Genomic DNA, 27981 nt, shown 5'->3' with positions numbered 1-27981 from the left:
TTCGGGCAGACCGAGTGAGCTACATATCTAAGCGAGCTAAATGGGTTCAACATTAAAGACAGTCGAACCAATCAAAGCGAGTGAATTGACCAGCCGGTTGAGTGAGTTGAAACATTTGATTGAGCCGCCGTGTGAGTCAATTGATTGAGCTCAACTAATATTTTCTCTATAAATTGAGGTTTAATTTGTTTGCCATACTCGCGTCTATGGAACTAACAAAGGTTATCGAGCCCGACAATATGCATATAAAAATACCCCTGCAATTCCAAAATTTGGACTTTCACACCCCCTTTTAAATTTTTTCATAATATTTCAAATTTAATAAGAGAATCTACTGTTTGATACCTAGATTTACACACATATATAGCACCTAAATCTCTCGGGGTGTGGCATTAAATGCTGTCCCTGATCACAAGTAGAAATCTAAAATCTCATATGAAATTCAGACCTGTTTTTGTTTTCGGTTCTTTGTGTTTCTGTTTTCTGTCTTCTGTGTTTTGTTTCTGTGTTTCTGTGTCCTGCAGCAAAGCTTTTAAAGCATGAAGTTGCAGTTGGGCTGGTCGGTGGCATTACTGGGCACAGCGCATGCATGGTGGTCACTAGCACCGAACAGGCTGTTTATCAGTTACTACTTACTGTCTGTGTTTTCGAGGATCCGATCGACAACTCTCGGTTCGATAGGCTCCCGCGTCACACTGTCAATTTATGCTTCTCGGTCCGGCCGGTCCCAGACACGCCTGATTGCCACTCCAAATAGGCAATTAAGTTACTCCTGTCGGTGAGTTCATCTGATCAACTTATGGCTCAACACATTCAATTCATGCCCATCCACCTCACGGCAGTTAACTGCAAGACTCGATATCAAATAGCATTGTTCTTAGACTTTGTGATTCACTCGATATCACTTATCTTTCACCACTTATGATCTAAAAGAAGTACCGAGGAAACTGAAGCAGAAATCATACAGAGACAAGTTTCTCATGGAAGGACAATGTCAGTGTTCAGAAAAAAAAAATAAGGGACAATGGAAATAAATAGCTGCAAAAATGAGTTGTGGATCAGTAGATTTGATGTTGATCATTAAATGTGGTTTGAATTTGTAGGTGAACTTCAGTAAATAGTTTCTGTGTGAGTAGGGTTAGGTTAGGTCGACCAAGTCGTTGTTACCTTACGGCTAATAAGGCCACCCCAGCTAACAAGTCGAACTAGCAAGGTCTAATTACTAGAAACACAAGTGCAAAATTGCAAAAATGTAATCATCCTTGAAGAGTCTTTTTCACGATCACGAATCCTTTGATCCGCAAATTGTGGATCAGAGGATGGTCTATCTTTTTAGATCATTGATTTGGATGAACCCTATCTATTTAAAAGTGAGGTTCATCTATATCAAAGGTCCTCATACAATGGATCATCTTTTGATCCGTAATTTATGGATCAGAGGATTTCTAGTGTTTTTTCACTAGTCAATTATTTCAGTATACGAGTTTTCTAATAATTAATTTTTTTATTTTATTTAATAATACAGGTATCTACACTTCTCCCAATTAATTCTTAACCTCCTTATCTCCACTTTATGGTTGTATAATATATGAAAAATTTATGATCGAATCTAAAATCATTGTAAATCAAATTCATGATTGACGGCTGACATATAGCTCAGATACTCAATTGTACTTATTTAATAATACAATTAAAAAATATAAATATTTCGATTCATATAAATCAAAATATTTCGATTAATATAATTTTTTATTTTTTTTATTGAGTCTTAATTTTGATAAATTGTCATATGAATTTTTTAATGGATAATCAACTTAAGAATGTTAGATTTATATGTTACGAGTGTTTTTTAATTTATCATAATAGTTAATGAAAATTATTATAGAATCACCTTCAAATTAATTGTCCTAAATCAAATCAAAATTTTTTTTAAAATTATAATTAAAAAATAAATTTTAAAAATCTTGTTAGGAGTATTTTTTTAAGTTATCCTTATAAAAATTCTTTTATAAAATTGATAAAATGACATAAGTTAAATATATGATATCAATTTAAAAAAAAACATTTTACCATATATATTTTGTTAAAAAAAATTGATGAAAATGTATTCCATCAGTGTATTAATTTCTCCACCATCAAATTTGGTGGAGGAATATTTAAAATGCAGTGTTCAAAATCTGATGGTCTCCGAATTATATATACAGACCTTTCATCACATTCCCTTCTCATCCATCATCATCATCTCCCCACACGCCATGGCAGCCGCCGGTTTGACCACCTCCTTCCTGGCTCCGGCGATCGCCGGCGTATTCCTCCTCCTCCTCACCCTGACCTCGCTTCCGACTCCTTCGGTGGCTGCCCGCGCCTTCTTCGTCTTCGGCGACTCCCTAGTCGACAACGGCAACAACAACTACCTCGCCACCACCGCGCGCGCCGACCAGCCCCCATACGGCATCGACACGCCGAGCCACCGCGCCACTGGCCGCTTCTCCAACGGCAAGAACGTCCCTGACATAGTCAGTTACGTGTAGATTGCCGACCGCTACCCGCTTTCTTCTGAAATTGTCGTTGCAAATTAATGTTTGTATCGGTCAATTCCTCAGGCGAGTACATTGGATCAGAGTCCACGCTGCCGTACTTGAGCCCTGAGCTCCAAGGTGAGCGGCTCTTGATCGGTGCAAACTTTGCGTCTGCCGGCGTTGGGATCCTCAACGACACCGGAATCCAATTTGTCAGCCTCCGTCTCAACTTCTTCTTCGTCTTCTTCTTCTACATGGAAAATCGAATTAACCGACAGAGTCGTCGTCGTCCTCTGTTTTTTCGTTTGCGTGCGCGCAGGCGAACATCATCAGGATCACGAAGCAGCTGCATTACTTCGAGCAGTACCAGCAGCGGCTGAGCTCGGTGGTGGGGCCGGATGCGGCGGGGCAGCTGGTGAACGAGGCGCTGGTGCTGATCACCCTCGGCGGCAACGACTTCGTCAACAACTACTACCTCGTGCCCTTCTCCCTCCGCTCCCGCCAGTTCTCCCTCCCCGACTACGTCCGCTACCTCATCTCCGAGTACAAGAAGGTCCTCATGGTAGGCTCCTCGTTCCATTGGACGATGATCGGAGATTCTCCGTCGCTGATTAATGCTTGTGATCGAGCAGAGGCTGTATGAGCTGGGGTCGAGGCGGGTGATGGTGACGGGGGTGGGGCCGCTGGGGTGCGTGCCGGCGGAGCTGGCGCTGAGGAGCAGGAATGGCCAGTGCGACCCGGAGCTGGATCGAGTTGCGGACATGTACAACCCGCAGTTGATCGCAATGTTGGGGGACCTCAACGCGCAGGTCGGCGCCGACGTCTTCGTCGCCGTCAACGCCTACAAGATGAACATGGACTTCATAACCAACCCTCAGGCTTTTGGTATTTACAACCCTACCCTAATTCACCCGGACAATTTTTAAACTGGCCCCTAAAATTTAGCAGATTTTTTCAAAATACTTCAAGACTTTATTAATATTGAAATATTCTCCTTACTTAAGGTCTTTAGTATATATATGATGATAATACTGATGATAAGAGAGAGTTTTAGTAAAATCTGAGCGGCGTAAAATGAATTTTCTATGTACATATATGCGTGTGTAGGTCCTCTTAATATGATATATGAAGAAGCATATTTTTTTACCGTTTTCAACCTTCTATGGCAATTTTGTTTCTTAATTTTATAAAAATATCAAATATGTTTTGTTAAAAAATAACTCAAAGGGCTCTAATATATTTGTTTTTTTCTTTTAGGTTTCGTCACATCGAAGATAGCTTGTTGCGGCCAAGGACCCTACAATGGAATCGGACTTTGCACTCTCTTGTCAAACCTATGTCCGAACCGAGACATCTATGCCTTTTGGGATGCATTCCACCCGAGCGAACGAGCAAATCGCATCATTGTGAGCCAATTCATGACCGGAAGTGAGGAGTACATGAGCCCTATGAACTTGAGTTCCATCCTTGCTATGGACGCTCGCACTTGATTTGATCATCTCGATCGATAGGTCATGATCATGAGTTTCGATTTGGTTAGCTCGAGTAATTAGTAATAAGGTTGAATAATTAGCTACTTGTTTATGAGTATAGTTTTGGAGATTACAAGAGAGGATTAGTTGTGAGTGATGGACCTTAATGGAATTAGGTCAATTTGGATGTGCTTGTGGCAACTTGGTTATTGTGGTGTGTTGGTTTCAATGAGGAATATGGATGTCATTAATGGTTTATTTATCCTAAAGATGGATCAAAGTTTTTTCTATTTATTTAATATAGAATCAATTTGAAATTTATCTGATCCGGTGGTAAGGTGAGATTCTCCCGGTAGAAGGTCAAAGTGGTCAACGTCCTAGACAGACGTTTGAGCGGGCGAACTACCATCCCAATCAGCAGGAAGAGTAGCCGATCCGATACTTCGACAGCTCGATCAGACATCAAGCTTCCGACGCTCACAAAGCTCAAAGCAGGGAGGGACGAAGGTCAAGCGGTCTCCTCGCTCGGCTAAGCAGTGGACGCCGCCTTGACCCGACAGACAGGGCTCCCCCGCTCGGTAGAGCGGAGCAAAGTAGCAAGTCATCGGCCGAGCGGACGCTCGACCCAACTATTATATCACCCAAACCTTAAACTAGTCGAGCGGCTCTCCCGCTCGGCCTAGTAACAGACAAAAAGAGTAGTTGACGATATCTTCCTGGGGACCAGTGTTATCGACAGACGACACGGTCGGCGGCATGGTCAGATAGAGAATCGTACGGTAGAAGCTTCCACTGTCACGTCGGGGATATGCTTCAGGTTGTTAAGGTATGACATCAGACATGCTTTTCTGATACGTCCTTTCCAGGTATGTTTCAAGAAGCATGCACGCGCCTCCCGAAAGCCCTATATAAGGAATCCTAGGCTTCGACGGAGGTATGTTCACTACTGTAGCTACAGTACGCTGCTCCTTCTCTATTTCATTCTTCATTCGTTTGTCGGCGATTGACTTGAACGTCAGAGGGTCATTGCCGGGGAACCCCTCCTTGGCTCGGCACTAACGACTTGTGGTTGCAGACTCAGCTTGTTAGAGGTCCACGTCTTCATTCGACATCCAATTAGTGTGAACGCCACCCTCCCAACATTCGTCGACTCACTCTCGGACATGATCATTATCCATAAATCAATTTTGATGATTTTTTTTATATCACGAGCCAACAATGAGCTTGCAAGCGTGCAACAACTAAAACTAGTTTAGCTCATGGCTGTGAACTAGTTGCGAGTCAAAAGTGGGAGACAACCTCAGATGGATTGCACATTGCGATTGAGGTCTAGCCACAAGCTTGTGGTATGGACCAAGCCCACCGTGAGTCGGCAACGAGCCATGAGATTACGGTCACAATCAGTCGTAATCAGGCCCGAGCTCACTATCATGGCTAAATTGCCATGAGTTCCTCATCTTTTCCATTTTTTTGTTCCTCCCTTTTCCTAGAACGACATTATTTATGATCATTCAAGAATAAATAAATGAAAGCTCTCTTATCTAACAATAAGTTGAAAAGCAATTAAAAATATTAAGTTATATATTATTTCAATTTAGAACTCACAAAACATGCACGAAATATCTAGAGAGATAATTTTTTTTATACATATATCCAAAATTAAAAACACTAAAATGATGGTTAACCAATCACGGGCAGCGGGGCCCGTTACCGGGACCACCGAAGTAGAAGTGGGTCCCCCATCCATCGTGCGCGTCGTCGTCGTCGTCTCCGGCTCCCGCGAAACTCCTGATGTCGTAGCAGTTGGAGTTCTCGGCGAGCGTGGCGACGGCGCCGGCGGAGGCAAGGGTGTTGTCGGCGTCGACCACCTCGAGGTTTCGGAAGTAGCTGGCCCGGGCGAACCCCGCGGCAGCGAAGCCGCCGGAGCCCATCTGGGTGGCGGTGTGCGCACCGTCCGGCCTCAAGTTCACCACCTCGCCGCCCCACTCCACCATCGTCGCGTGCTCCGACAGGTGGCTGAACAGCTCCGCCGGCCAGTACCCCACCAGCGCCCCGTCACCCAACCCCATCCACCAGTTCCCCAACTTCGGGTCCTAATCCAAATACATACAAACTATTGGGTTAAAATGACAAAATCAAACAAACTATTTTATCAAAACACCCCTAACATTTATCGATTAGACACGACCCGTCTTCCGTCTTGAATATGAAATTTCTGACTCCGTTCATGATATAATCGACTGCAAACATGATTTGATGGCGATCAAACATATTATTCTTTAGGATTTACCTTCCAAATGAGGATTGTGATATCGTATTGACTGCCATTGAAGGAAGAAACAGGGGAAATCGAAGCTCCAATAGCAATCTTATTATTAGTCTGCACAAACCCTGAACAGAGGAGATTGTAGCACCCAGTGGCTTGATAAGCATCATTCTGTTTACACAATAAATTAAAAATAATAATTATTATTATTTTAAAATATAATAATAATAATAATAATAATAATATATATATATATATATATATATATATATATATATATTTTTAGGTCTCACTGTCCAGTAGGTGAAGAGCCTCGGCCGGCTGTCTCCATAGAGCTCGGGGCTGACCTGACTAAACCAAACATAAAGGTTCAGAAAAACCACAATTTTCGAATTTCTAGGAAATTAATTATTTAATTATTAAACATTTTATTTTTCTGGCATTTATTATCTGGGCATGGAAATATGTGTCGTGGAAATTAGTGAAGGTCTCCATTAATGCTCGTCCAATTTTGATAAAACAAATGAATAAATAAATAGCTAAATCAAATTAATTACCTGCCAACCGGCTTCAATGCTGTTGAGATCTGAGCCGTCGAATGACCCCGAGAGAATCCAGATCTGGGAGAGGCTGAACTCGTTGTTTCCTTGGACGGACGGATCCCAAACGTTGATGGTCGCCTTGGCCCCGTAGAACTCTCCATTTCCGTCCACTGTGTCCGTGTAAGCTATTGCGTGCTACAAAAAAGAAGCTTTCCTGCTTGTTTATTTGGACGGATGGATGGATGAATATATGTGAAAAAGGGTGAATAAATGCATGTGAGTCATGATAGCTTCTTCCTCCCTTGCTTCACTAACCCTAATGAATGTGTTCTATCGTTCATTCAGTGCATGCGTGCTTTTGAAGTATTGCTTTGAGTTCTCTTCATTCGTTGGAAAATTAACCAAATAAATAAATAAATATATAAAGAAATCATTGAGTTGTTACTTCTTCTTCATCTTCTCAAAAGAAACGAGATTGATTGAAGGAATCAGGCAGCAGAAGGCTCACCTCGTGGCCGTTGCCGCTGACCACATCAGGCGCATCGGCCCTCCGCGCGAGAGGCGGCGCCGCCGGCTTCTTCCCGAAGTGAAACAGCGATTTGGCTCTCAGAGCATCGTCGACGCGGCTCCGGCGTATCGGGACGGTCCCGCGCGGGCAGTGCCCGGCGTGGTGCCACGCCTGCCACGCCCTCCGCGACGCGGCGCTCCCGCCGGAGCTCGCTGCCTTCGGCCTCTCCGCCGCTCTCTGAAACAAAAGAAAGAATGAAAAAAAAAACAGAGGATAGATATGATGACATCGCGATCGGAAGCGGCACGTACCTGGATCTTGTGATCCTTCAGCAGCGGGTGATCCAGCGCCGGCTGCCGGTGCCGAGGAACGCAGTCGATGGTATCTCCATCAGGACTCTGCTCATCGCGCTAGCTCATCAAAAACTCCGACGCCAAGAACGCAGCTACTCGTTATATATATGCATACCTCGATGCTTCTAACTCCGGCTTTGTTGATCTTCTCCAAGTGACGTTGAATCCTAGCGAGCTTGAGCGAAGTCACAGCTGGCCTGGTCTGGTTGGACGGCGTCGCGAGAGCTAAGACATCCCTGCTGAAAAAGATAACGACAAGAAGAAGAAGACGAAGAAGAAGAAGAATGAGGTGAGCGTCCTTCACGGTCGTCATCGTCTTCATGGTCCTCGTTGTCGTGCGACGGGTGACGACGGTTTATAGATGAATGCGAAAGGTGGGCGCCACGGCGAGCTCCAGGGCGTCCATGGAGGAGGGAGGACTGGAGAAGAGGAAATGGTGGGATTGAAGACTCTTTGTAAAGGCTTGACCTACCGACTTAATGACAACTTCAATGGGCTAACTGCCACCTCACTAATCAACATAAATTTAGTAGTGTTTAATTTCAAAAAAAGTCAACAATCTACTCGAAGACGAACATCTACTAAAAGTCAACGGGAGTATAATTTTATAGTTTTTGTAATTTGTATATGTGAAGAAAAAAATTAGAAAGAAAAATATATGGCGCCAAGTTGTTCCCTGCCCGCATTCAGTTACCGCGTCATTATTTGAATAATTACGGCGGGGGCTGCTGTCGTGTACGGCACAGCAGACAGGCTTTTAATAGCATGAGCCCCAGCGATTATTATTATCATTTTTATCGCTGAATTAAGAATTAAGAATTAAGTCAGTCATTGATTCACAAGAAACATTAAATTTTGTCTGATACAGTACAACTATCAACAGACATACATCATTTACGTAGTTTTTGTAAGGGTAACAATAAACATATAATCACGTATCCTTTGGACTAAAGCCGATCGAAGATGATCCAATATATATTCCGGGACGAACGATGCGAATCGCAGAGTATGATCCACCTAGAGGAAAGACAAGAAAAGATCACATTGAAGAAATAAGAACGGTTTAGAACTTTGACCTTGGCTGATATCAAGTCTGTGAAAGCAACCACAATCTAAGTTCATCTTCAACCTGACTGCAAATTCAAAAACCCAGCTATCTGTTGTGATTTGACGATAAAAATTTGCTTATGGAACACAGTTCAGATGAAAATTTATCAGGAGACAGGTAACACAATGCCATTGTGGAGCACAATGCTGTTTAATACTGACAGATAAATCCATGCTTCCATCTACAGAATGACCACATGACAGAGAAGGCCACTCTTCCGGATAGAAGCAACTAAAAAGAGAATCAGAATAAATTAGTGAAAGAAATGATAGTAAGGAGAAAATATGATACAAACAGATTTATGCTTTCCTCGACAACATATTCCAACAGAAATCCACAAGTGAATCAGGATAAAGTTGGGAACAGAGAAACAATAGTATCTGCTAGGTTATCTTAACATGTAATTTAATTTTTGATGAAAATTTATCAGTAGAAAGGTAACACGTTGCCATTACAAGACAACATGCTGTTTAAAACTGAGTAATAAATTTATGCTCCTCTCTACAGAATGTCCCAGCAGAAATACCAGGCCACTCTTCCGGAATAGAAGCAACTGAAAAGAACAAAAAATTAGATTTCCAAGTAGCACATACAACAACAATCTCCTGGGAACAGAGACAGTATCTGCTAGGTTATCTTAACATGTAATTAAATTTTTGATGAAAATTTATCAGTAGACAGGTAACACGTTGTCATTATAAGACAACATGCTGTTTAAAACTGAGTAATAAATTTATGCTCCTCTCTACAGAATGTCCCAGTAGAAATACCAGGCCACTCTTCCGGAATAGAAGCAACTGAAAAGAACAAAAAATTAGATTTCTAAGTAGCACGTACAACAACAATCTCCTGGGAACAGAGAAACAGCAGCATCTGCTAGGTTATATTAACATGTAATTAAATTTTTGATAAAAATTTATCAGTAGACAGGTAACACGTTGCCATTATAAGACAACATGCTGTTTAAAACTGAGTAATAAATTTATGCTCCTCTCTACAGAATGTCCCAGTAGAAATACCAGGCCACTCTTCCGGAATAGAAGCAACTGAAAAGAACAAAAAATTAGATTTCCAAGTAGCACATACAACAACAATCTCCTGGGAACAGAGAAACAGTAGTATCTGCTAGGTTATCTTAACATGAATTAAATTTTTGATGAAATTTATCAGTAGACAGGTAACACGTTGCCATTATAAGAAACATGCTGTTTAAAACTGAGTAATAAATTTATGCCCCTCTCTACAGAATATCCCAGTAGAAATACCAGGCCACTCTTCCGGAATAGAAGCAACTGAAAAGAACAAAAGATTAGACTTCAAAGAAAACTTCACAGGAAAATTTGGAACCAATTAACAGAAACACGATGAGATTATAAATTATGATGAGGCTTAACACTGCCAAACAAATTCATGCCATTATAAAGTGAGAGCAGATCCTCTGTTCCACAAAGTGCAGTCTAGAGGATGGACCACTATATTGATTGGTTGATTTGAGTGGACCCTACTTATTTATCAGGTAGAGTCCATCCAAATCAACCAATCACTCTTTATGGTCCATCCTCTGGTCCGCAAAGTGCGGACCAAAGGATCCCGCCTGAAAGTAGGGCGCTGGTTTAGTTTTCTCATCAAGTACTAACTCCACATCAAAATTTATCAGGAATTGGTAAAACAATGTCTTTATGAAGCATCAAGCTGTTTAGCACTGGCAAATCTATGCTTCTCTGAACAGAATGGCGCATAAAAATACCAGGCTACACTTCTTGGAATATAAGCAGCCATGAAGAATCGAGTCCAAACCAAAATAAAAAATAAAAATCCAATTTTAATATTCAAAGCCTACACAAACGAACAAATAAAAAAAAACATTTGTTGATCAACAGTTTGTAAGCAGATGTATTGATTCATAATTCTGTAACTGGAATATGACATTCTGAAAGAGGATGTTAAATTTTTCAAGGACAAGCCACAAACACCCAAAGTTTTCTATGAAGCTTACTTAAGTCGAGAAGACTATTAAAAAACAAACAATGTTCCACAAATAAAAAAACTTTACAGTTTTAACTCTGCCCATGACGAATTACCTTGTCAAGGCCGGTCCCCAGCCTGGATAAAAGGAGGATTGAGTTAGGTTGCAAGATAGCATTAAACTAGGGCAAATGTTTGATGAATAGATCCATATAGTGAAATGATCAGAAATATGGAAATAAACACACTAAAAGGTAACACTGATCAGATTCTACCTATAACCTATTTATCAATAATGATATTTCCCTAGAGATAAGGTATTAAAAAATGCCAGTTTAGGGCATTTGCTTGAAAAATGAAATTTAAAAACAAAGTTAAATTGTTCAACATGTTATTTACCTTCACATGTAAAAGCTATCATTATGGTAACTGCCGAATTTAAGGCATTGAAGAAAGGAAATATTAGATAATTTTTAATTTACATTAGGAATAAATTACCAATGGAAAAAAGCTGGTATAATCTTCTTTACCCGTCTTGACTGTGACCACTACAGTGTCCCTAACCCAGAAGAAATGAATTATGTGCCAGCATTGTCCAAAACACTTTTGACTGTAGAGATCACTGGAAGATCCAGTGTCATGTGAAACTTGTTGCCAGCTGTTCCTCTACTTCATATACATCCAAGTAGAAGATGCAAAACAACCCTAACGTATCAATCAAGCAAAGACTTCTCTTTTATTTGCAGCCGTAACTTCGTCACTAACCATGATACCATTTTTTACATAAGATTCATCTTTTCGAACAAAAATGGAAAACAAAAACCGAAGTTACAGTAAAAGTGAAAACTTTAAAAGGGCGTACCAACCAAGCATACACCACGGCACGAGAGCCTACGTCAGATATCAAACGAAAAACTTAAAATTTTCTGTCAGCAGGACAACCAGTGGACAAACATAATCAGGGATCCCGAACCCTCAGAGACATCGAACACGGATCTTCAAGTAAGTAAATCGATGAAGACTCAAAACTCGCAAAGATAACTCAAACGATGATAACATATACAAACAAGAGCATACCGCAAACTTTGCCGAGAAAGCGTCCAACTTACCCACCATAAGCGTTGTCAGTGCCATGAATCTGTGACGGCTGGGAAGTTCGGTGAACAGAGTAGGATCGCGTATTTACAGAGGGAAACTAGGGTTTCAGTGGGTAGTGGGTTGCCAAAATTACCGTAACACCCTTCATCGAAACCCAGGCCCGTTGGGCGGCTCTAGTTTGGGCTTTGGCGATGGTCTAGAGGCTCGAATAATTATAGTACCGTCAATCTCTGATGCAGTAGCGTCTATATGCTAAAATATCCATGAACCTCTCTCTCTCGTCTCAAATAGTGGATGTAATCAAAGAATACTGAGTTTCTAAGTGGATCATCATATATACTTTCTGATTTATTTTAATGATCGGTGAAATTTTTTTGGAGGATCGGACTGATCATCCCTAGAGATAGTCAATGAGGTCAACTGAGATTATTAATTTTTTCATATATAATCAATATGTTATCCTTCTTCATAAATCCGTGATAATAAGTGAACATCTAGATGCTCTTAATCTCTCTAGCACTTGTTTATAAAAAATATATTATCGATTTTTTAGAGAGTTTTATTTGTCTATAGTAGGAAGATGTCTCTATGCCAACCTTCATAGCGTAATTACAATCTATAATTTTTCACATGTTTTTATATTGTATTAATTTTTTATAAATGAAATAACACAAAAACAAATAAAATGGAAGAAGAAAAATATATTATATTTCCTTATTATAAGAAATACAAAATCGCAAAGCTTTGGTAATCGTCGCAAATGTTTCCATCTATATTATTTAACACACCAAATGCTAAATTTTGATGGAGTTATTGTTATTGAAGATCAAAGCAGTGGTAATCGGCGCAAATCGATCACAGAAGGCTAGCATTTGCAATGGTACACCGTAATGGTCGAAGGAGAGTGAATTTATTCGATTATTTTTTCCATCGGCACAAATCAGGCGGACAGTAATTTCTTCCCAATAATTATTTCAAAGTACTCGTAACCTGCCTAATAGAGTGGTAAAATATGAAATGTTCATTCTAGTATTCCTGTCAATTTGTCCTAGAAATAATACGGAGGAGATAAATTATGGTAATTAAAGAGGTAAGTGGATATGGGGTGAGTTACATTGGTAGTAAGGATTTACTTCTCATCAGCTTCAAGATTCGACCCCTCTACTTCAAGTGACAAACCTCCATCCACTTACCACCTCAATTATTCTTGTGGGAGCTCGTGATCACTACGGCAATGTTGAGCGGTAATCTTGAGTGGCGGCTCTATGTGAGGGCCGCTGACTACGACCCAATGTGAGACGACTTGGCATGGCTTATGGTAGCAGCCACGCGAGGGCTAGACTGCAACCTTGTACAAGGCAATCTCATGTAGCCCCAGACGGTGACCTAACAACGGGCTCACGTAAGGGCCACCAACCATGGTCCTGTGTAAGGTGACCTCACGCGGCCTCAGATGACGACCTTTGGAAGAGGACCCATGTCAATCGACCTCGTGTGTCCTGAAGTGGTGGGCCCACGTGTGGCGACCTCACGCGGCACCATGAGTAGTAGCCTCATGTGAGACGACCCTCACATGGCCTTACGCAGAGTCACCTTGTATAGTACTTGCGTGCATGACCGGCTCAAATTTATTTGAAATCTTAGGTAGAAAAAAAATAAGTCTTACAATTGTTTTTAAAAAAATCTTTGTTTTTTTTTCATTCAAATTTGGAATGACAATGGTTTATATTTTTTTAAATAAATTCAAATATTAATTTAAAAAATTATATAAAATTTAATTTTTTTAAACTTTTTATGTAAAAATATTAATTATTTTTTTTACATTCCAGTTTTGATAATAAATATATTTTAATTTATAAAATTGTTCAAATTATTTAGTCTTTGTTAGACGTAGTTGAACATAAATAAATGTATTTAAAATTATTTAAGAATACAGGAAGATATAAATATATTTAATTACTCAAATGAAAGACTTATAGAACAATCCTTATAAATAAAGAATAAAAAAAACAAAATGGGACAATAATCGAATAAATCATGCTCACGTCCTCAACTTACTTAAATACATCTAAATAAAAGATAAACATAATATTTATCAAGAAAGCGAAAAAATAGAGATATCTAACTCGCTATTATTCAAAACTAATAAAATCTTTGATTTTTATCGGACACAATACGAACGAATATCTCAACATTTTAATTAATCAAAAAGGAGTATAGTAATAGTAGTAACCGGATCAATATGACATCATTAGGTACAATTTCTCTTTCCCAATCTCAATGAGTAAGAGAAATACAGAAAAGAGGAGTTGGAAAATGAAAAGAAGGGGAACTCGAAAAAAAATGATATTTTTACTTTGCATTGTAAGAATAGAAAATTCTTAATTCATGTTCTTATCTATCACCAACAAAGAAGAAATATAATGAGAAAAGGCTAGATTAAAGTTGAGAGATATTGAAGAGTAATATATTATATTTATAAATTAATATATATAATTAAAAATAAATTTAAAATGCTAAAAAATGAGCTCCTTAGGGCTCTATAACAAGATCTTTAAGAAAAATGGAATTTTGACCAGATCATGTAAATCTTTTATTACATATGTCTATTATTTTCCATTCACTTATAAAAATATACATAAAAATATATTTAATATATTAAAAATAATATGACCCATTAAAAATTGAGAGTCTGGGCATAAACGTTAATGATTTATACCTAAAATCGGCCTGCCCGGGGTCATTAGGTGTGGTGGCCTCGCACAAGGTCACCTTCGGAAGTGGCACAGTGTGGTGCCCTTGCGCGATCACAATTGTATTTATTTTTTTTTCTTTATTTATTTTTGTTGTTTTGTCTTTTCTTTATGGATTTTTTTAAAACTTTAAATTCTTTTCCTTTCCCATTCCCTCTTTTAGAGTAAATAGGTTGTAAATGTGGCCGAGTAAGCGAAGTTGTGAAAAGTGAAAATTTATCTTAGCATCACTAAGTATATGTATTGATGAGTAGAAATATCTAGGAAACACACTCAATTTTAAGAAAAAAATATTAAAAGGCAAAATATTCATTTATGCATAATTCAAATAAACTCAATATATGACAATGACTAAATGGGAGATTCTATCTCATTTGATAAAATTTGAATTTAATTTAGTTGTGTAGCCATAATTTTATCGTCCAAACATTCTCTTATTTCATTTTCATGCATAATTGTCATTTTATTTCACTAACAATAGATCCATCAGTTAATTATGATAATTAGTTAGAATGTCAAGACTATATTATAATGCTTGTACTTCTCATTTTGTCTAATCGATGCGTGTCAATTTATGCGTGTCTAATTCGTGCCAATTGCAAAGAATAGCGATCAATGATATGGAATCTTAAGTTAAACTCAACAATAATAACATTGGGCAAAATCATAAGGGCGACCGTATTATACAAATGATAAAAAAAAGGTGCCCCTTTGAAAAAAAAAAAATCAAAAGGGTACCCCTCAAAATTTTTATCCCTAGAATATTTTCATATTCATCACCACTATTATAGTAGTAAACATCACACTAATAAATTAAATAAGCTAATATCACTCTCACTAGGATAAATACTAGTGTAGCGATCAACATTATCCCTATCAACCTGGACTCATTTGGGATAATCTTAGATGGGACAGCTTCAGGATTCTTCACCGGATCCATTTCTAGATTTTCCTCAAACATTTCCTGATCCTCTTCAAACTCTTCAGGATCTTCTTCACCCATATGGTGAAGTAGTTTCTTACACGATTCTAAATATGTGACATGTTCTTTATGACGCCTCCATACAGAGTCTGGTATCACCCTAGGATACTCTAGCAATGAATGCATCAAAGGTCATATCTGTCCAGGACTGGAAACTTTTTTTGCTCAAGTTTCCAAAATAGTCTATCAAGTCGTCTAACATGTTCGTCGACTCCATGAGTAGAGTTATATTCTATCTCTTGAATCTCCTCCCGAAGTTGGTTTCGCCGTACTTCGCAACAAGTCAATGTGATAATCGCTCGTGTCATCTGAAAAATTGAAATTAAATAAGTCAGTACAAAAATAGTTTAATTCAATTTATATAGACATAGAACCATAATTATAAATAAAGAAAAATAAATCTTTTCAATTTTTAGGAGTTTAAGTCAACTGACCCATTAGATCAGTCGATCAGGAATCTAGATCTTAATTAAGATTAGTTCATTGTCCTTATTAGAACTAATCTAATTTGGTCAGGGATTTTCTAACCTATGTTCTGTTATTGTTTAAACTCATCTAAGTCCATCTCAAATTTATTGATCAAACTTAGGTCCGTTTAATCAATCCAATACCCATTAGATTGATCTATTAGAACAAATCTAATCTTTTTGATCAAATCTAACACAATTGAACTAATCTTGTTATATTTGATCAGCCCAATTTATGTAATCAAACTCATCCAAATTAATTCAATAATAAACTGATCTAATTAAACTAACAAATATTTTAACTAGATCTAGATATTATTAAATCAAACTGATTAAATTAACTAATAGTTTGAACCAAACTTGATTTTGATTGAACCAAGTTGGTACAATTTAATTTTCAATTCGAATCATAAATTAATTAAGCATATATTTATTAATGGATAAATTATTTCTAGAATTAATTAATAAATACATTTACTTAAATTTCATCAAACGTTTTCATCGAAACACAGTTTGAATTTTTTTTTAAAAAAATAACTTGAAAAGGTTTCGATTTTCTGTTTTTTATTTGATGACATATGATCCGGCGGTAAGAATGGGGGACTCACTTCCTGAAGGGTCCCAGCCTGAGGACAGATGGAGGGCTGACTAAGTGGGTAATGGCCGCGCCGAGCAGTTGAGCAGGTCCGAGCGGAGCCAGAGATAACCCAGCCATGAGCTTGGGTTTCCGACGCCAAGGCGGGAAGACTGAATGGCCGAGCGGGTGTCTGCCCGGCTGAGATCGAAGGGCCGAGCGGGTGGTCCGTTCGGCCAGGATAAGGGCGAGGATACAAAGATTAGCCGAGCGGCCTATTCGTTCGGCTCGGGATAGGGGTTGTCAGCAAAGGCATGTCTGATGATTAGGCCGTACACAAGATTGCACGATGGAAGATCTCGCCGTCACATCATGGAGAGGTTGATACAGTAGCGGTATGGCCTTATGGATGTCCTTCTGACAAACCCATACCTGGGCATGGTCGAAAGCAGATGATTGCTTTGATTGGCGCGCCCAGGGTCCTTCGAGAGGTCTATATAAGGCCTCCATTTCTTCACCGGAGGTACGCTGGGTTTTTGCATCTCGGAAGCCACCTCTTTGTTATTCCTCGCCTGACTTGAGCGTCGGAGGGCCGTCGCCGGGACACCCCTCCTGGCTCGGTTTTGTTGCAGGTTCGCCGGAGCACTCGAGGATCCAGCAGGGAGCGACACGTCCCCAGCGTCCTTTGACTTCTGATTCGAACAAGATCAATTTGGCGCCGTCTGTGGGAACGCACCTGCATCCGAGCAGAAGCAATGGACGAGGCTGGAAGACTACATACCGTGGCACTCTCACAAGAAGAGTTGGACGTTATAGTCCACTACAAAAAAATTGCAATTTAGCGACAAATATTTGCGACAAAATATATTCGTCGCAGATTTGCGACAACTTTTGCGACAAAAAAACACTTGTCGCATATTAGCAACAAAGTTTGCGACAAAAAATATTTTATTGCCAATTAGCAACAAAATAATATTTGTCGCCAAGTTTATTGAAAATTAGCGACGAACAAAATAATTTGTTGCAGAAATTGCGACAAAATTAGTGAATCGTTGCAATTTTTGCAACGAACTTAGGTTTCGTCGCAATATTTGCGACGAACTCAGGATTCGATGCAAAAAATCATTTAATTCCCAAGCAGCATCAAAAATTCAAAATTTATATATTTAAAAAAACTGAAATCTGCGACGAATTTAAATATTCGTCGCAGAATCCGCAACGAATTTGAAATTCGTTGCTGCATCTGCGACGAATTACAAAATTTGTTGCTGAATCTGCGACGAATTTTAAAATTCGTCGCAGAATTGTATTTTTATTTTTATAGGTAAAATTAAACTTTGAGGTATATAGAGTTTTCAGAATGAGATGAAACCGGTTCCTATGGGTTTCTATAAATTCCCTGATTTTATAATTGTCCACAACCTCTAATTTGATGCTACCGGTGAATTTTTTTACATCAAAGAGGTCCGGAAAACGGTATTCACCTTCATAAGACCAAAAATATCAATTTAATATATCAAATTTATTTTTTGATGACATTTCCATGATCAAGGGATTTTTAGGAACCCATAGGATCTGATTTCATCACATTCCAAGTTCTCTAGGTACCTCAATCGGCCCCGGAAAGATTATTTTACATATAAAAAAAATTAAATTTTGCAACGAATTTTTAAATTCGTCGCAGAATCTGCAATGAATTCCAATATTCGTCGCAGAATTCGCAACAAATTTCAAAATTTGTCGCAGAATTGCATTTTTTTTTATATGCAATATTAAATTTTCCAGGGCCGATTGAGATACCTAGAGAGCTTGGAATGAGATGAAATCAGATCCTATGGGTTCCTAAAAATCCCCTGATCATGGGAGTATCATCAAAAAATAAATTTACCCATTATACTTTAGTTAAATTTTTTATACGAATTTGTAGATTTACAAGTCACATGTATTTTGAAATATCCGAAGACGGTTGAAGTATATAGAGATGTCAGAATGAGATGAAACCGGTTCCTATGGGTTTCTATAAATTCCCTGATTTTATAATTGTCCACAACCTCTAATTTTATACTACCGGTGAATTTTTTTACATCAAAGAGGTCCGGAAAACGGTATTCACCTTCATAAGATCGAAAATATCAATTTAATATATCAAATTTATTTTTTGATGACATTTCCATGATCAAGTGATTTTTAGGAACCCATAGGATCTGATTTCATCTTATTCCGAGCTCTCTAGGTATCTCAATTGGCCATGGAAAATTTATTTTACATAAAAAAAAAAATGCAAACTTGCGACGAATTTAAAAATTCGTCGCAGAAGCTGCAACGAATTCCAAAATTCGTCGCAGATTTAGCAACGAATTCCAAAATTCGTCGCTGAAACAGCGACGAATTTCACAATTCGTCGCAGAATTGTACTTTTTTTTTTATATGTAATAATAAATTTTTCGGGGCCGATTGAGGTACCTAGAAAGCTCGGAATGAGATGAAATCGGATCCTATGGGTTCCTTAAAATCCCTTGATCATGGGAGTATCATCAAAAAATAAATTTACCCATTATACTTATTCCTAATTTGCTTAATCAATTATGAGCATTTTTGAACTTAGTTAAATTTTTTATACGAATGTGTACATTTACAAGTCACACGTATTTTGAAATCTCCGAAGACGATTGATGTACATAGACATGCCAGAATGAGATGAAACCAGTTCCTATGGGTTTATATAAATTCCATAATTTTATAATTGTCCACAACCTCTAATTTTATGCTACCGATGATTTTTTTAAGTCGAAGATGTTCGAAAAATGGTATTCACCTTCATAAGACCAAAAATATCAATTTATTATGTCAAAAAAATTTTTTGATGGCATTTCCATGATCAAGGGATTTTTAGTAATCCATAGGATCAGATTTCATCTCATTCCGAGCTCTCTAAATATCTCAATCGGCCCCGGAAAATTTATTTTATATATAAAAAAATGAAATTTTGCGACGAATTTCAAATTTCGTTGCAGGATCTGCAACGAATATTAAAATTCGTCGCAGAATCCGCAACGAATTTCAAAATTCGTCGCCGAATCAGCAACGAAATTTGCAACGAGTTATCCTTTTGTCGCAAAAGACCTAACTTTAACCACTCCTTGACAGCCCGTTTGCCCTAACTTTGGTGGCGGTTCGATCCCTCCTTTTGCCCTAGCTTTGGTGGCGACGCAGAAGCTGCGATCCGAGGACGGAGGACGTCGGTTAGGGCGATTTCAGTCCAGGTAAACTTGTCTCCCTCTCTTCCAACTCCGGTGGCAGTTCACGCTGGGCGGTCGCAAGTGCTCGCGTCTGCCTCTGGTTGGCCGCGGGTGGTCGCGGCTGTCGCTGGCTGGCCGCGGGTGGTCGCGGCTGCCGCTGGCTGGCCGCGGGTGCTGTCCCGCTGCTGGGAGGCCGCGCCTGGCGCTGGCCGGCCTCAGGAGTGAGTTGCTGGCCCTGGCCGGACGCGTGGGGCAGCTCCTTGCCCTGGCCGGACACTCGAGCTAGATCATGGCCATGGTATGGCGGAAGAGGCCGAGGTTGGCCCTTGTCGGTCGCGCGAGTCAGTGGCTGGTCCTTGCCGGCCACGGGAGGCCGCAGTTGGCCATGCCTGGCTGCTACAGAGCTTGGCTGGCCTTGGCCTGGTCGACAACAGCTGGCCCTGGCCTGTCCGACAGTGGCTACCACTGTCCGGCAGCGGCTGGCCCGACCGCAGGTGGCCCTTGATGTCGTTGGCCAGCCCTTACCCGGCACTTGCTGCCCTTGCCATGGCCAAGACGGCCAAGACTTATTGGCTAAACCAACCATATAGTCTTGTTTATAGCGACCTTATTTGTGTTATTTGACCTATATAATTGACTGTGTACATTGTTTATGCAGGTGTATAGTAGATGTGTTTGAGAGGCACTCAACGTCTTTGTTGACCTCTGTTTGGTATACCTACACCCTTGACTTTAATTAATAATGATAGCATTAGTATACAATTTTATGTTATTTATTTTCATTTGTATGTGCGCTTGAAACATATTAGTGATTAGTGTATTTCTTGATATATATCTAATATCTCATTCTTAAACTTATATATGTTATTTGTTAATGCTCTGTATTTCTTGCTATATGTTATAGGTGAGTAGAGGTGATATCTATCGTCAAAGGAATCTCACACAATCTCTTTTAATAAATATGGTAAGTTTTTTTTATGTTATTTATTATGCATCATTATTTTTTTAACTTTATCCTATTTTTGAATTTTAGAACATCTTTAGACGGGGGGGGGGGACGTAAACGAAGTTCACATGGCCATGCAGCACCTAGCAGTGCACCTACGCCTATCCCTGATCAGCCTGTACGACTATTAAATTCACCTTCGCCAGTACAGCCAGGACCATCACATCTCTCTACGCCAGTTCAAGCAGGACCATCACATTCCCCTTCGCGAGTACATGTAGGACCTTCACATTCGCCGTCGCCAATACATGCAGGACCATCACATTCTCCTTCGCCAGTACCTTCACCGCAAAATTTGGCAGATCCGGTTCCTACCAGATACTCATTTTCTGAGACCCAAGATGTTCGAATATTTATTGTCCCCTCCGGAGATTCGTAAGTATAAAATTAATATCTTAATTTTTTATTCTATATTTTTTAAGTATGATTATAAAGTAGGATTAAAACTTAGTTTCATCACTTCAATTATCTTTTCTTTAGCAAGTTTATTTAAATGTAATATTTAAGCTCTGATATGCATTACTTCATTCTATTCCTTGCTCTAATAGTATAATTGATTTACTTTATTTTCAATCATATAATGAGATTACTTAAATTCTATCTTTAATCATCCTCTCATTATTTGATAAACTCTAAAAATTTTTTGATGTGCTATTTTATTTTCAATTACACATCCTTATTCTCAATAATGAAAAGTTCTAATAGTGGTTTGATGTGCAACCTTTTTTTTAATCAATTAGACCATTAGAATAGTGTATGATCATTGGTCATTCTTGCTTTTTTGAACAACTCTGAACAATGTTTAATTAGCAATGATACTCTTCATATATTTAATATATTAAATAATTAGACTATTTAACCGTTGGACTAGAATGGATTATGGTAGTTACAAGACAGTCAATTAACATTACTAGTTTAGGGATCTTAAAAATATGATTACTCCTATCTTATATTTTTAGACTTTTCTTATTACTATTATATTTAATATTCTTCATTAACTATAGGTTCGAAAATTCGGTACGTGTTGTTCACGAAATTAATCAAATCGTGAATAATCATTGGATGGGGGATTCTATGTCTTATTCAAGCACTCCATCATCAATGAAAGAGTTATGGTGGAGCGAGTTTAAGGTATAAATGATTCATTTTATATCTAAAAATTAAATCTATATACTCAATTATTTTATTTCCTATTCAGCGGATATATAATTGGGACCTTGCATATGAATTCGAAATTAAGAAGAACTTCAAGAAAAAATGTGGCGATCACATTCGTCATACTCTTAGTCATGCTAAACAAAGGGGTAAAAAGCCACTTTGTATCAGAGAGGATAATTGGACTAAGATCAACAATTTTTGGTCAACCAACGAAAGCAAACAACGAAGTCAACAGAATAAATTAAATCAATCTTATAATTCTGGAGACTTCTCTGCTACATATGCGGGAGGTTCAATTAATATCGATGAGCATCGACGCAGAATGGTAAATATTTAACTCTTCTACTAATTTTTAACTCTCTCAATTGTTTTTTAATCTGTCATTATTTTTTTATTTCTAATCCTTTTTTTTAGACCAAAGATATGGGGAAAGAACCTTCATTCATTGAAACTTTCACCAAAACTTTTACAAAAAAGGATAAGTCTTGGAGTGGGGCTAGAGCAAAAGCAATAAAGGTTTGGATTAATTAAAAATATGTGTTTCTAAATTATTGTTACAATAAATTTATTTTAATTTTATAATTATACAGGACAAATACGATGAGCTCGAGATAGCACATAGAAGTTCATGTGCTAGTGAGGAAACTGAGTCATCTGTTGGTAATAATTTGGATTTGTGGTTGGAGGCTAGTGGAGGACAAAAAGGAGGAAGGATATTGGGAATGAGTTCTTTAAGCAAAAATCATAGAGTTTCCCGTAAATCCTTTTCCACCCCAACAGCAGTCACGACTCAGATCAATTCCTTGACTGAAGAGGTTTCACATTTAAAGGGCATAATATTAGAAAGAGATGAAGAAAGAAGAGTTAGAGATGCAGAAATGAGAGCTCTCCGTCAACAACAAAATTTAATTATGAAACATCTTCAGTTAAGTTCCGCTCCTTCCGATTTTGGTGACGATGGCGACGATGGTGGCGATGGCGACGATGGTGGCGATGGATCTTCTTGTATGAATTTTATTTATCTCATAATTAGCATTTTGGAATGTTAGTTATTCTATTGTAGATGTTTATTTTTTTGTTAATAATACTAATTTTTTTGAAATAGGATTGGTCAGACACAATGAAAATCAATGTTGGAGTAACTAAAAAATTATTTTTTTGTTAATAATACTAATTTTTTTGAAACAGGATTGGTCAGACACAATGAAAATCAATGTTGGAGTAACTAAAAAATTATTTTTTTGTTCATATATAGTAATTTCTTTATTGTAATTATTGATATTGTTTATATTATGCAGGAAGAAGATGAAGAAGATAGAGAAGATTTAGTCATATTTCAGATTTTGTTGAAATATGGATGGTTTAGAACTTATGATGTTTGGATTGTATGGATATTAGATCTTTTGTGATGTTTATATTTTGATGTATTATATGTTTGGCTTGCAAGGATATTAGATCATGTTTGTATTTTGATGTATCATATGTTTGGATTGTAAGTATATTAGATGATGTTTGCATTTTAATTTATGGAATGCTTGGATTTTTTGTGATATTTGGATTTGATGTGATTTGGTTAATGTATAATTTTATTGTTAGATATAATGTCTATTTATTAGATGGATATTTGTGTATTAATCAGGTTAAATATAGAAATAATAAAATTTAGGATGGCGGTTGTTTAGTTTTGCGACAACCTTTGCGACGAAAATATTTTTGTTGCAAGCCTATCGTAATATATCGAAAAAAAAAACAGTACTAGATTCTGCAACAAATTTTCTGATTTGTTGCAGAATCTGCGACAAATTATTATATTCGTCGCAGAATCTGCGACGAATTATCAGATTCGTCGCAGATTCTGCGACGAATCTGAAAATTCGTCGCAGAATTCAAGATAGGTAGATGTTGCGAATTGTCACAGAATTCGTTGCAGAATTTGCGACGAATTCTGCGACAAAAAAACTTCACAACATGACTTAGATTCCGCGACGAATTTTCAGATTCGTCGCAGAATCTGCGATAAATTCCTATATTCGTCGCAAATATCTGCGACAAATCTGATAATTTGTCGCAAATTCTGCGACGATTTCTGTGACGAACGTGAAATCATTGCAAAATTCAAAATTCGTTGCAAATTTAATTGGTCTAAGGTTTATGATCTTCCAACTAACTTGCGACGAAAATATAATTCGTTACAAAATTTGCGACGAATTTTAGTTTTGTTGCAATTATCAGCAACGAAAATAATAATTCGTTGCAAAATCGGCGACAAAATATATTTTCGTCGCAAATTATTTGCGACGAATAGTGTGACGAATTTTATTTTCATTGCAGATTTTGCAACAAAATTTTTCTTTTTGTCGCAAAATATTTTACGACGAGATCTTTGCGACGAAATATATTCGTCGCTGATTTCGTCGCAAACAAAATTTGCGACGAATATTTTTTTAAATTCGTCGCCAAATTTGTTGCAAAAGGCAGTTTTTTTTTGTAGTGGTCGAGGCAAGGGCAGCCAAGATAGTGGCGCAGCAAAAGGAGAAAGCACAAGCTGAGCGAGCGCAACAGCAAACAACCTCGGCTTCAGCAGGCCGGGCGGCGCAGGCAGACCGCCCGGAGTATGTTTCAACAGGAGGGTTCCCTCGGGCTCTCTTCCGTACTCCCCCAGAAGCTCCCCGAGCGGACGTACCACCCGAGCAGGTCCCTTCAAAATCATCGAGAAGATCCGCTCGGGCACGTATTATTTGGAGGATGAGGAAGGTCGGCAGCTAGATAGGACGTGGAGCGCGAACCACCTCCAGCCTTACCGGGCAGGGTGAAAGGTGTGCCTATGTAAATCATCCTGTGTACTTTTTTCGACTGAATACTTGAAATGCAGAAATGAAAAATCAAGAGAACAAACAAGGCATCGCCAACAAAGAAACGAAGGCCAAGGCCGCTCGGCCTGGTAAGGAGTTAGCCTTGAAAGGCCGGCGAGCTCCGTCGTTAAAAATCGAGAGCCGCGCCGACCGGCTATAAACATCTGCGTCGACGAGCTCCGTTGTTAAAAATCGAGAGCCGCGCCGACCGGCTATAAATATCCGCGCCGTCGAGCTCCGACGTTAAAGATCAAGAGACGAGCCGGCGTCTATAAACGTCCGCGCCGACGAGCTCGTCGTTAAAAACGAGCCGCGTCGACCGGCTATAAATATCCGCGCCGAGCCCCGACGTTAAAGATCGAGACGAGCCGGCGTCTATAAACGTCCGAGCGGAAGGCCGACGAGCTCCGTCGTTAAAAATCGAGAGCCGCGCCGATCGGCTATAAACATCCGCGCCGACGAGCTCCGTCGTTAAAAATCGAGAGCCGCGCCGACCGGCTATAAACATCCGCGCCGACGAGCTCCGTCGTTAAAAATCGAGAGCCCCGCCGACCGGCTATAAACATCCGCGCCGACGAGCTCCGTCGTTAAAGATCGAGAGCCGCACCGATCGGCTATAAACATCCGCGCCGACGAGCTCCGTCGTTAAAAATCGAGAGCCGCGCCGACCGGCTATAAATATCCGCGCCGTCGAGCTCCGACGTTAAAGATCGAGAGACAAGCCGGCGTCTATAAACGTCCGAGCGGAAGGCCGACGAGCTCCGTCGTTAAAAATCGAGAGCCGCGCCGACCGACTATAAATATCCGCGCCGTCTAGCCCAGACGTTAAACCGTAGAGACGAGCCGGCGTCTATAAATGTCCGAGCGGAAGGCCAACGAGCTCCGTCGTTAAAAATCGAGAGCCGCGCCGACCGGCTATAAATATCCGCGCCGTCGAGCTCCGACGTTAAAGATCGAGCGACGAGCCGACATTTATAAACGTCTGAGCGGAAGGCCGACGAGCTCCGTCGTTAAAAATCGAGATCCGCGCTGACCGGCTATAAATATCCGCGCCGTCTAGCCCAGACGTTAAACCGTAGAGACGAGCCGGCGTCTATAAATGTCCGAGCGGAAGGCCGACGAGCTCCGTCGTTAAAAATCGAGAGCCGCGCCGACCGGCTATAAATATCCGCGCCGTCGAGCTCCGACGTTAAAGATCGAGAGACGAGCCGGCGTCTATAAACGTCCGAGCGGAAGGCCGACGAGCTCCGTCGTTAAAAATCGAGAGCCGCGCCGACCGGCTATAAATATCCGCGCCGTCGAGCTCCGACGTTAAAGATCGAGAGACGAGCCGGCGTCTATAAACGTCCGAGCGGAAGGCCGACGAGCTCCGTCGTTAAAAATCGAGAGCCGCGCCGACCGGCTATAAACATCCGCGCCGACGAGCTCCGTCGTTAAAAATCGAGAGCCGCGCCGACCGGCTATAAACATCCGCGCCGACGAGCTCCGTCGTTAAAAATCGAGAGCCGCGCCGACCGGCTATAAACATCCGCGCCGACGAGCTCCGTCGTTAAAGATCGAGAGCCGCGCCGATCGGCTATAAACATCCGCGCCGACGAGCTCCGTCGTTAAAAATCGAGAGCCGCGCCGACCGGCTATAAATATCCGCGCCGTCGAGCTCCGACGTTAAAGATCGAGAGACAAGCCGGCGTCTATAAACGTCCGAGCGGAAGGCCGACGAGCTCCGTCGTTAAAAATCGAGAGCCGCGCCGACCGACTATAAATATTCGCGCCGTCTAGCCCAGACGTTAAACCGTAGAGACGAGCCGACGTCTATAAATGTCCGAGCGGAAGGCCGACGAGCTCCGTCGTTAAAAATCGAGAGCCGCGCCGACCGGCTATAAATATCCGCGCCGTCGAGCTCCGACGTTAAAGATCGAGAGACGAGCCGACATTTATAAATGTCCGAGCGGAAGGCCGACGAGCTCCGTCGTTAAAAATCGAGAGCCGCGCTGACCGGCTATAAATATCCGCGCCGTCTAGCCCAGACGTTAAACCGTAGAGACGAGCCGGCGTCTATAAATGTCTGAGCGGAAGGCCGACGAGCTCCGTCGTTAAAAATCGAGAGCCGCGCCGACCGGCTATAAATATCCGCGCTGTCGAGCTCCGACGTTAAAGATCGAGAGACGAGCCGGCGTCTATAAACGTCCGAGCGGAAGGCCGACGAGCTCCGTCGTTAAAAATCGAGAGCCGCGCCGACCGGCTATAAATATCCGTGCCGTCGAGCTCCGACGTTAAAGATCGAGAGACGAGTCGGCGTCTATAAACGTCCGAGCGGAAGGCCGACGAGCTCCGTCGTTAAAAATCGAGAGCCGCGCTGATCGGTTATAAACATCCGCGCCGACGAGCTCCGTCGTTAAAGATCGAGAGCCGTGCCGATCGGCTATAAACATCCGCGCCGACGAGCTCCGTCGTTAAAGATCGAGAGCCGCGCCGATCGGCTATAAATATCCGCGCCGACGAGCTCCATCGTTAAAGATCGAGAGCCGCGCCGATCGGCTATAAACATCCGCGCCGACGAGCTCCGTCGTTAAAGATCGAGAGCCGCGCCGATCGGCTATAAATATCCGATCTGGGAGCTCGAGAGCGAAGGCCCCGACTGTGAACTTACAAGACGGAACTAAGGACGCCAAATAACGAGCGTTCGCAAGTACTAAATTGTTTAAGTCCGATCGGCCGTCGGTTTGCCAATACTTCGCATTCACTGAATGCAAACAGCATAGCCAAGCGCTAAACGATGTCGAGGAAAACGAGTCAATTGATTAACCTGATCGGTTGTCTAGTGGGAAACACGTATAGCTTAACTGACTCTACGAATGAGCACCAAACAGACAGAAGAGGGCAATGAAGGACAAACAAAAATAGCAGAGGAACGCAATTATGCCGAACAGCACGTACAAAATTTTTACATCCGCCGAGCGGATGAAGTACAAGAAGTACTTGGAAGAACTCGCCTCACTCCGGGTCCTCAAAATTAAAAAAGGCGTCCGGGATATCATCTATCATGGTCGCCAGGTCGGAGGCGGGAATGTGCATTCCCGCAGGAAGGTGGCCACCCTTTTTCAAGTACGCCATGGTGA

At 40.4% G+C, this 27981-nt stretch overlaps 3 protein-coding genes, 1 long non-coding RNA gene and 4 other non-coding genes across 11 annotated transcripts; 2 read left to right on the top strand and 6 right to left on the bottom strand.

Annotated features, from left to right (window-relative positions):
- The first annotated feature begins 2219 nt into the window (after window positions 1-2219).
- Window positions 2220-4260, top strand: LOC122047272 (GDSL esterase/lipase LTL1-like). Of its 2 annotated transcripts, none has more exons than XM_042608436.1 (5): window positions 2220-2520; window positions 2604-2731; window positions 2839-3081; window positions 3152-3404; window positions 3794-4260. In XM_042608436.1, the coding sequence occupies exons 1-5, from the start codon at window positions 2256-2258 to the stop codon at window positions 3949-3951; spliced, it is 1047 nt and encodes a 348-aa protein (XP_042464370.1). In that variant the 5' UTR covers window positions 2220-2255; the 3' UTR covers window positions 3952-4260. The 2 variants fall into 2 exon arrangements, with proteins under 2 accessions (XP_042464370.1, XP_042464369.1); XM_042608435.1 differs by having other exon boundaries at window positions 2221-2520; window positions 3777-4260.
- Window positions 4261-5594: 1334 nt separating this feature from the next.
- On the bottom strand, window positions 5595-8082 carry LOC122047271. The gene is made up of 7 exons (XM_042608434.1): window positions 7776-8082; window positions 7619-7705; window positions 7308-7544; window positions 6815-6994; window positions 6551-6604; window positions 6282-6428; window positions 5595-6084 (listed from the first exon to the last, which is right to left on the bottom strand). The coding sequence occupies exons 1-7, from the start codon at window positions 7980-7982 to the stop codon at window positions 5680-5682; spliced, it is 1317 nt and encodes a 438-aa protein (XP_042464368.1). The 5' UTR covers window positions 7983-8082; the 3' UTR covers window positions 5595-5679.
- A 390-nt stretch (window positions 8083-8472) lies between these two features.
- Window positions 8473-11923, bottom strand: LOC122047270. The gene is made up of 2 exons (XR_006130512.1): window positions 11811-11923; window positions 8473-11729 (listed from the first exon to the last, which is right to left on the bottom strand). It is a non-coding gene; the product is annotated as an uncharacterized LOC122047270 (long non-coding RNA).
- LOC122050026 lies at window positions 8868-9000 on the bottom strand. The gene has a single exon (XR_006131246.1). It is a non-coding gene; the product is annotated as a small nucleolar RNA snoR137 (small nucleolar RNA).
- Window positions 9188-9322, bottom strand: LOC122050030. Its single transcript, XR_006131250.1, has one exon. It is a non-coding gene; the product is annotated as a small nucleolar RNA snoR137 (small nucleolar RNA).
- On the bottom strand, window positions 9432-9566 carry LOC122050027. The gene has a single exon (XR_006131247.1). It is a non-coding gene; the product is annotated as a small nucleolar RNA snoR137 (small nucleolar RNA).
- On the bottom strand, window positions 9681-9815 carry LOC122050028. The gene has a single exon (XR_006131248.1). It is a non-coding gene; the product is annotated as a small nucleolar RNA snoR137 (small nucleolar RNA).
- Window positions 11924-19766: 7843 nt separating the features above from the next.
- Window positions 19767-23560, top strand: LOC122047268. 3 transcript variants are annotated; one of them, XM_042608432.1, is made up of 10 exons: window positions 19767-19870; window positions 20505-20558; window positions 20751-20810; window positions 20880-21227; window positions 21857-21983; window positions 22051-22335; window positions 22425-22526; window positions 22601-23015; window positions 23116-23142; window positions 23309-23560. In XM_042608432.1, coding segments are annotated over exons 5-9 (873 nt in total). In that variant the 5' UTR covers window positions 19767-19870; window positions 20505-20558; window positions 20751-20810; window positions 20880-21227; window positions 21857-21914; the 3' UTR covers window positions 23118-23142; window positions 23309-23560. The 3 variants fall into 3 exon arrangements, with proteins under 3 accessions (XP_042464366.1, XP_042464367.1, XP_042464365.1); XM_042608433.1 differs by having other exon boundaries at window positions 23116-23148; XM_042608431.1 differs by lacking the exon at window positions 23116-23142 and having other exon boundaries at window positions 23199-23560.
- Window positions 23561-27981: the final 4421 nt, after the last annotated feature.

Source organism: Zingiber officinale, chromosome 2B (assembly GCF_018446385.1).
Source record: "Zingiber officinale cultivar Zhangliang chromosome 2B, Zo_v1.1, whole genome shotgun sequence".
NCBI classification, from domain to species: domain Eukaryota; kingdom Viridiplantae; phylum Streptophyta; class Magnoliopsida; order Zingiberales; family Zingiberaceae; genus Zingiber; species Zingiber officinale.
The sequence above is the reverse complement of the archived record's forward strand: the minus strand, read 5'-3'. Positions and strand labels throughout refer to the sequence as shown.

Coding starts and splice junctions, on each gene's coding strand:
- LOC122047272 (XM_042608435.1), top strand. CDS start 2,256: ATGGCAGCCGCCGGTTTGACCACCTCCTTCCTGGCTCCGGCGATCGCC. Junction 2,521..2,603: donor GAACGTCCCTGACATAGTCA/GTTACGTGTAGA, acceptor TCAATTCCTCAG/GCGAGTACATTGGATCAGAG. Junction 3,405..3,776: donor AACCAACCCTCAGGCTTTTG/GTATTTACAACC, acceptor TTTTTCTTTTAG/GTTTCGTCACATCGAAGATA.
- LOC122047271 (XM_042608434.1), bottom strand. CDS start 7,982: ATGAAGACGATGACGACCGTGAAGGACGCTCACCTCATTCTTCTTCTT. Junction 7,545..7,618: donor TGAAGGATCACAAGATCCAG/GTACGTGCCGCT, acceptor CTTTTGTTTCAG/AGAGCGGCGGAGAGGCCGAA. Junction 6,085..6,281: donor TCACAATCCTCATTTGGAAG/GTAAATCCTAAA, acceptor TATTTGGATTAG/GACCCGAAGTTGGGGAACTG.
- LOC122047268 (XM_042608431.1), top strand. CDS start 21,915: ATGGGGGATTCTATGTCTTATTCAAGCACTCCATCATCAATGAAAGAG. Junction 22,336..22,424: donor ATGAGCATCGACGCAGAATG/GTAAATATTTAA, acceptor CCTTTTTTTTAG/ACCAAAGATATGGGGAAAGA. Junction 22,527..22,600: donor CTAGAGCAAAAGCAATAAAG/GTTTGGATTAAT, acceptor ATAATTATACAG/GACAAATACGATGAGCTCGA.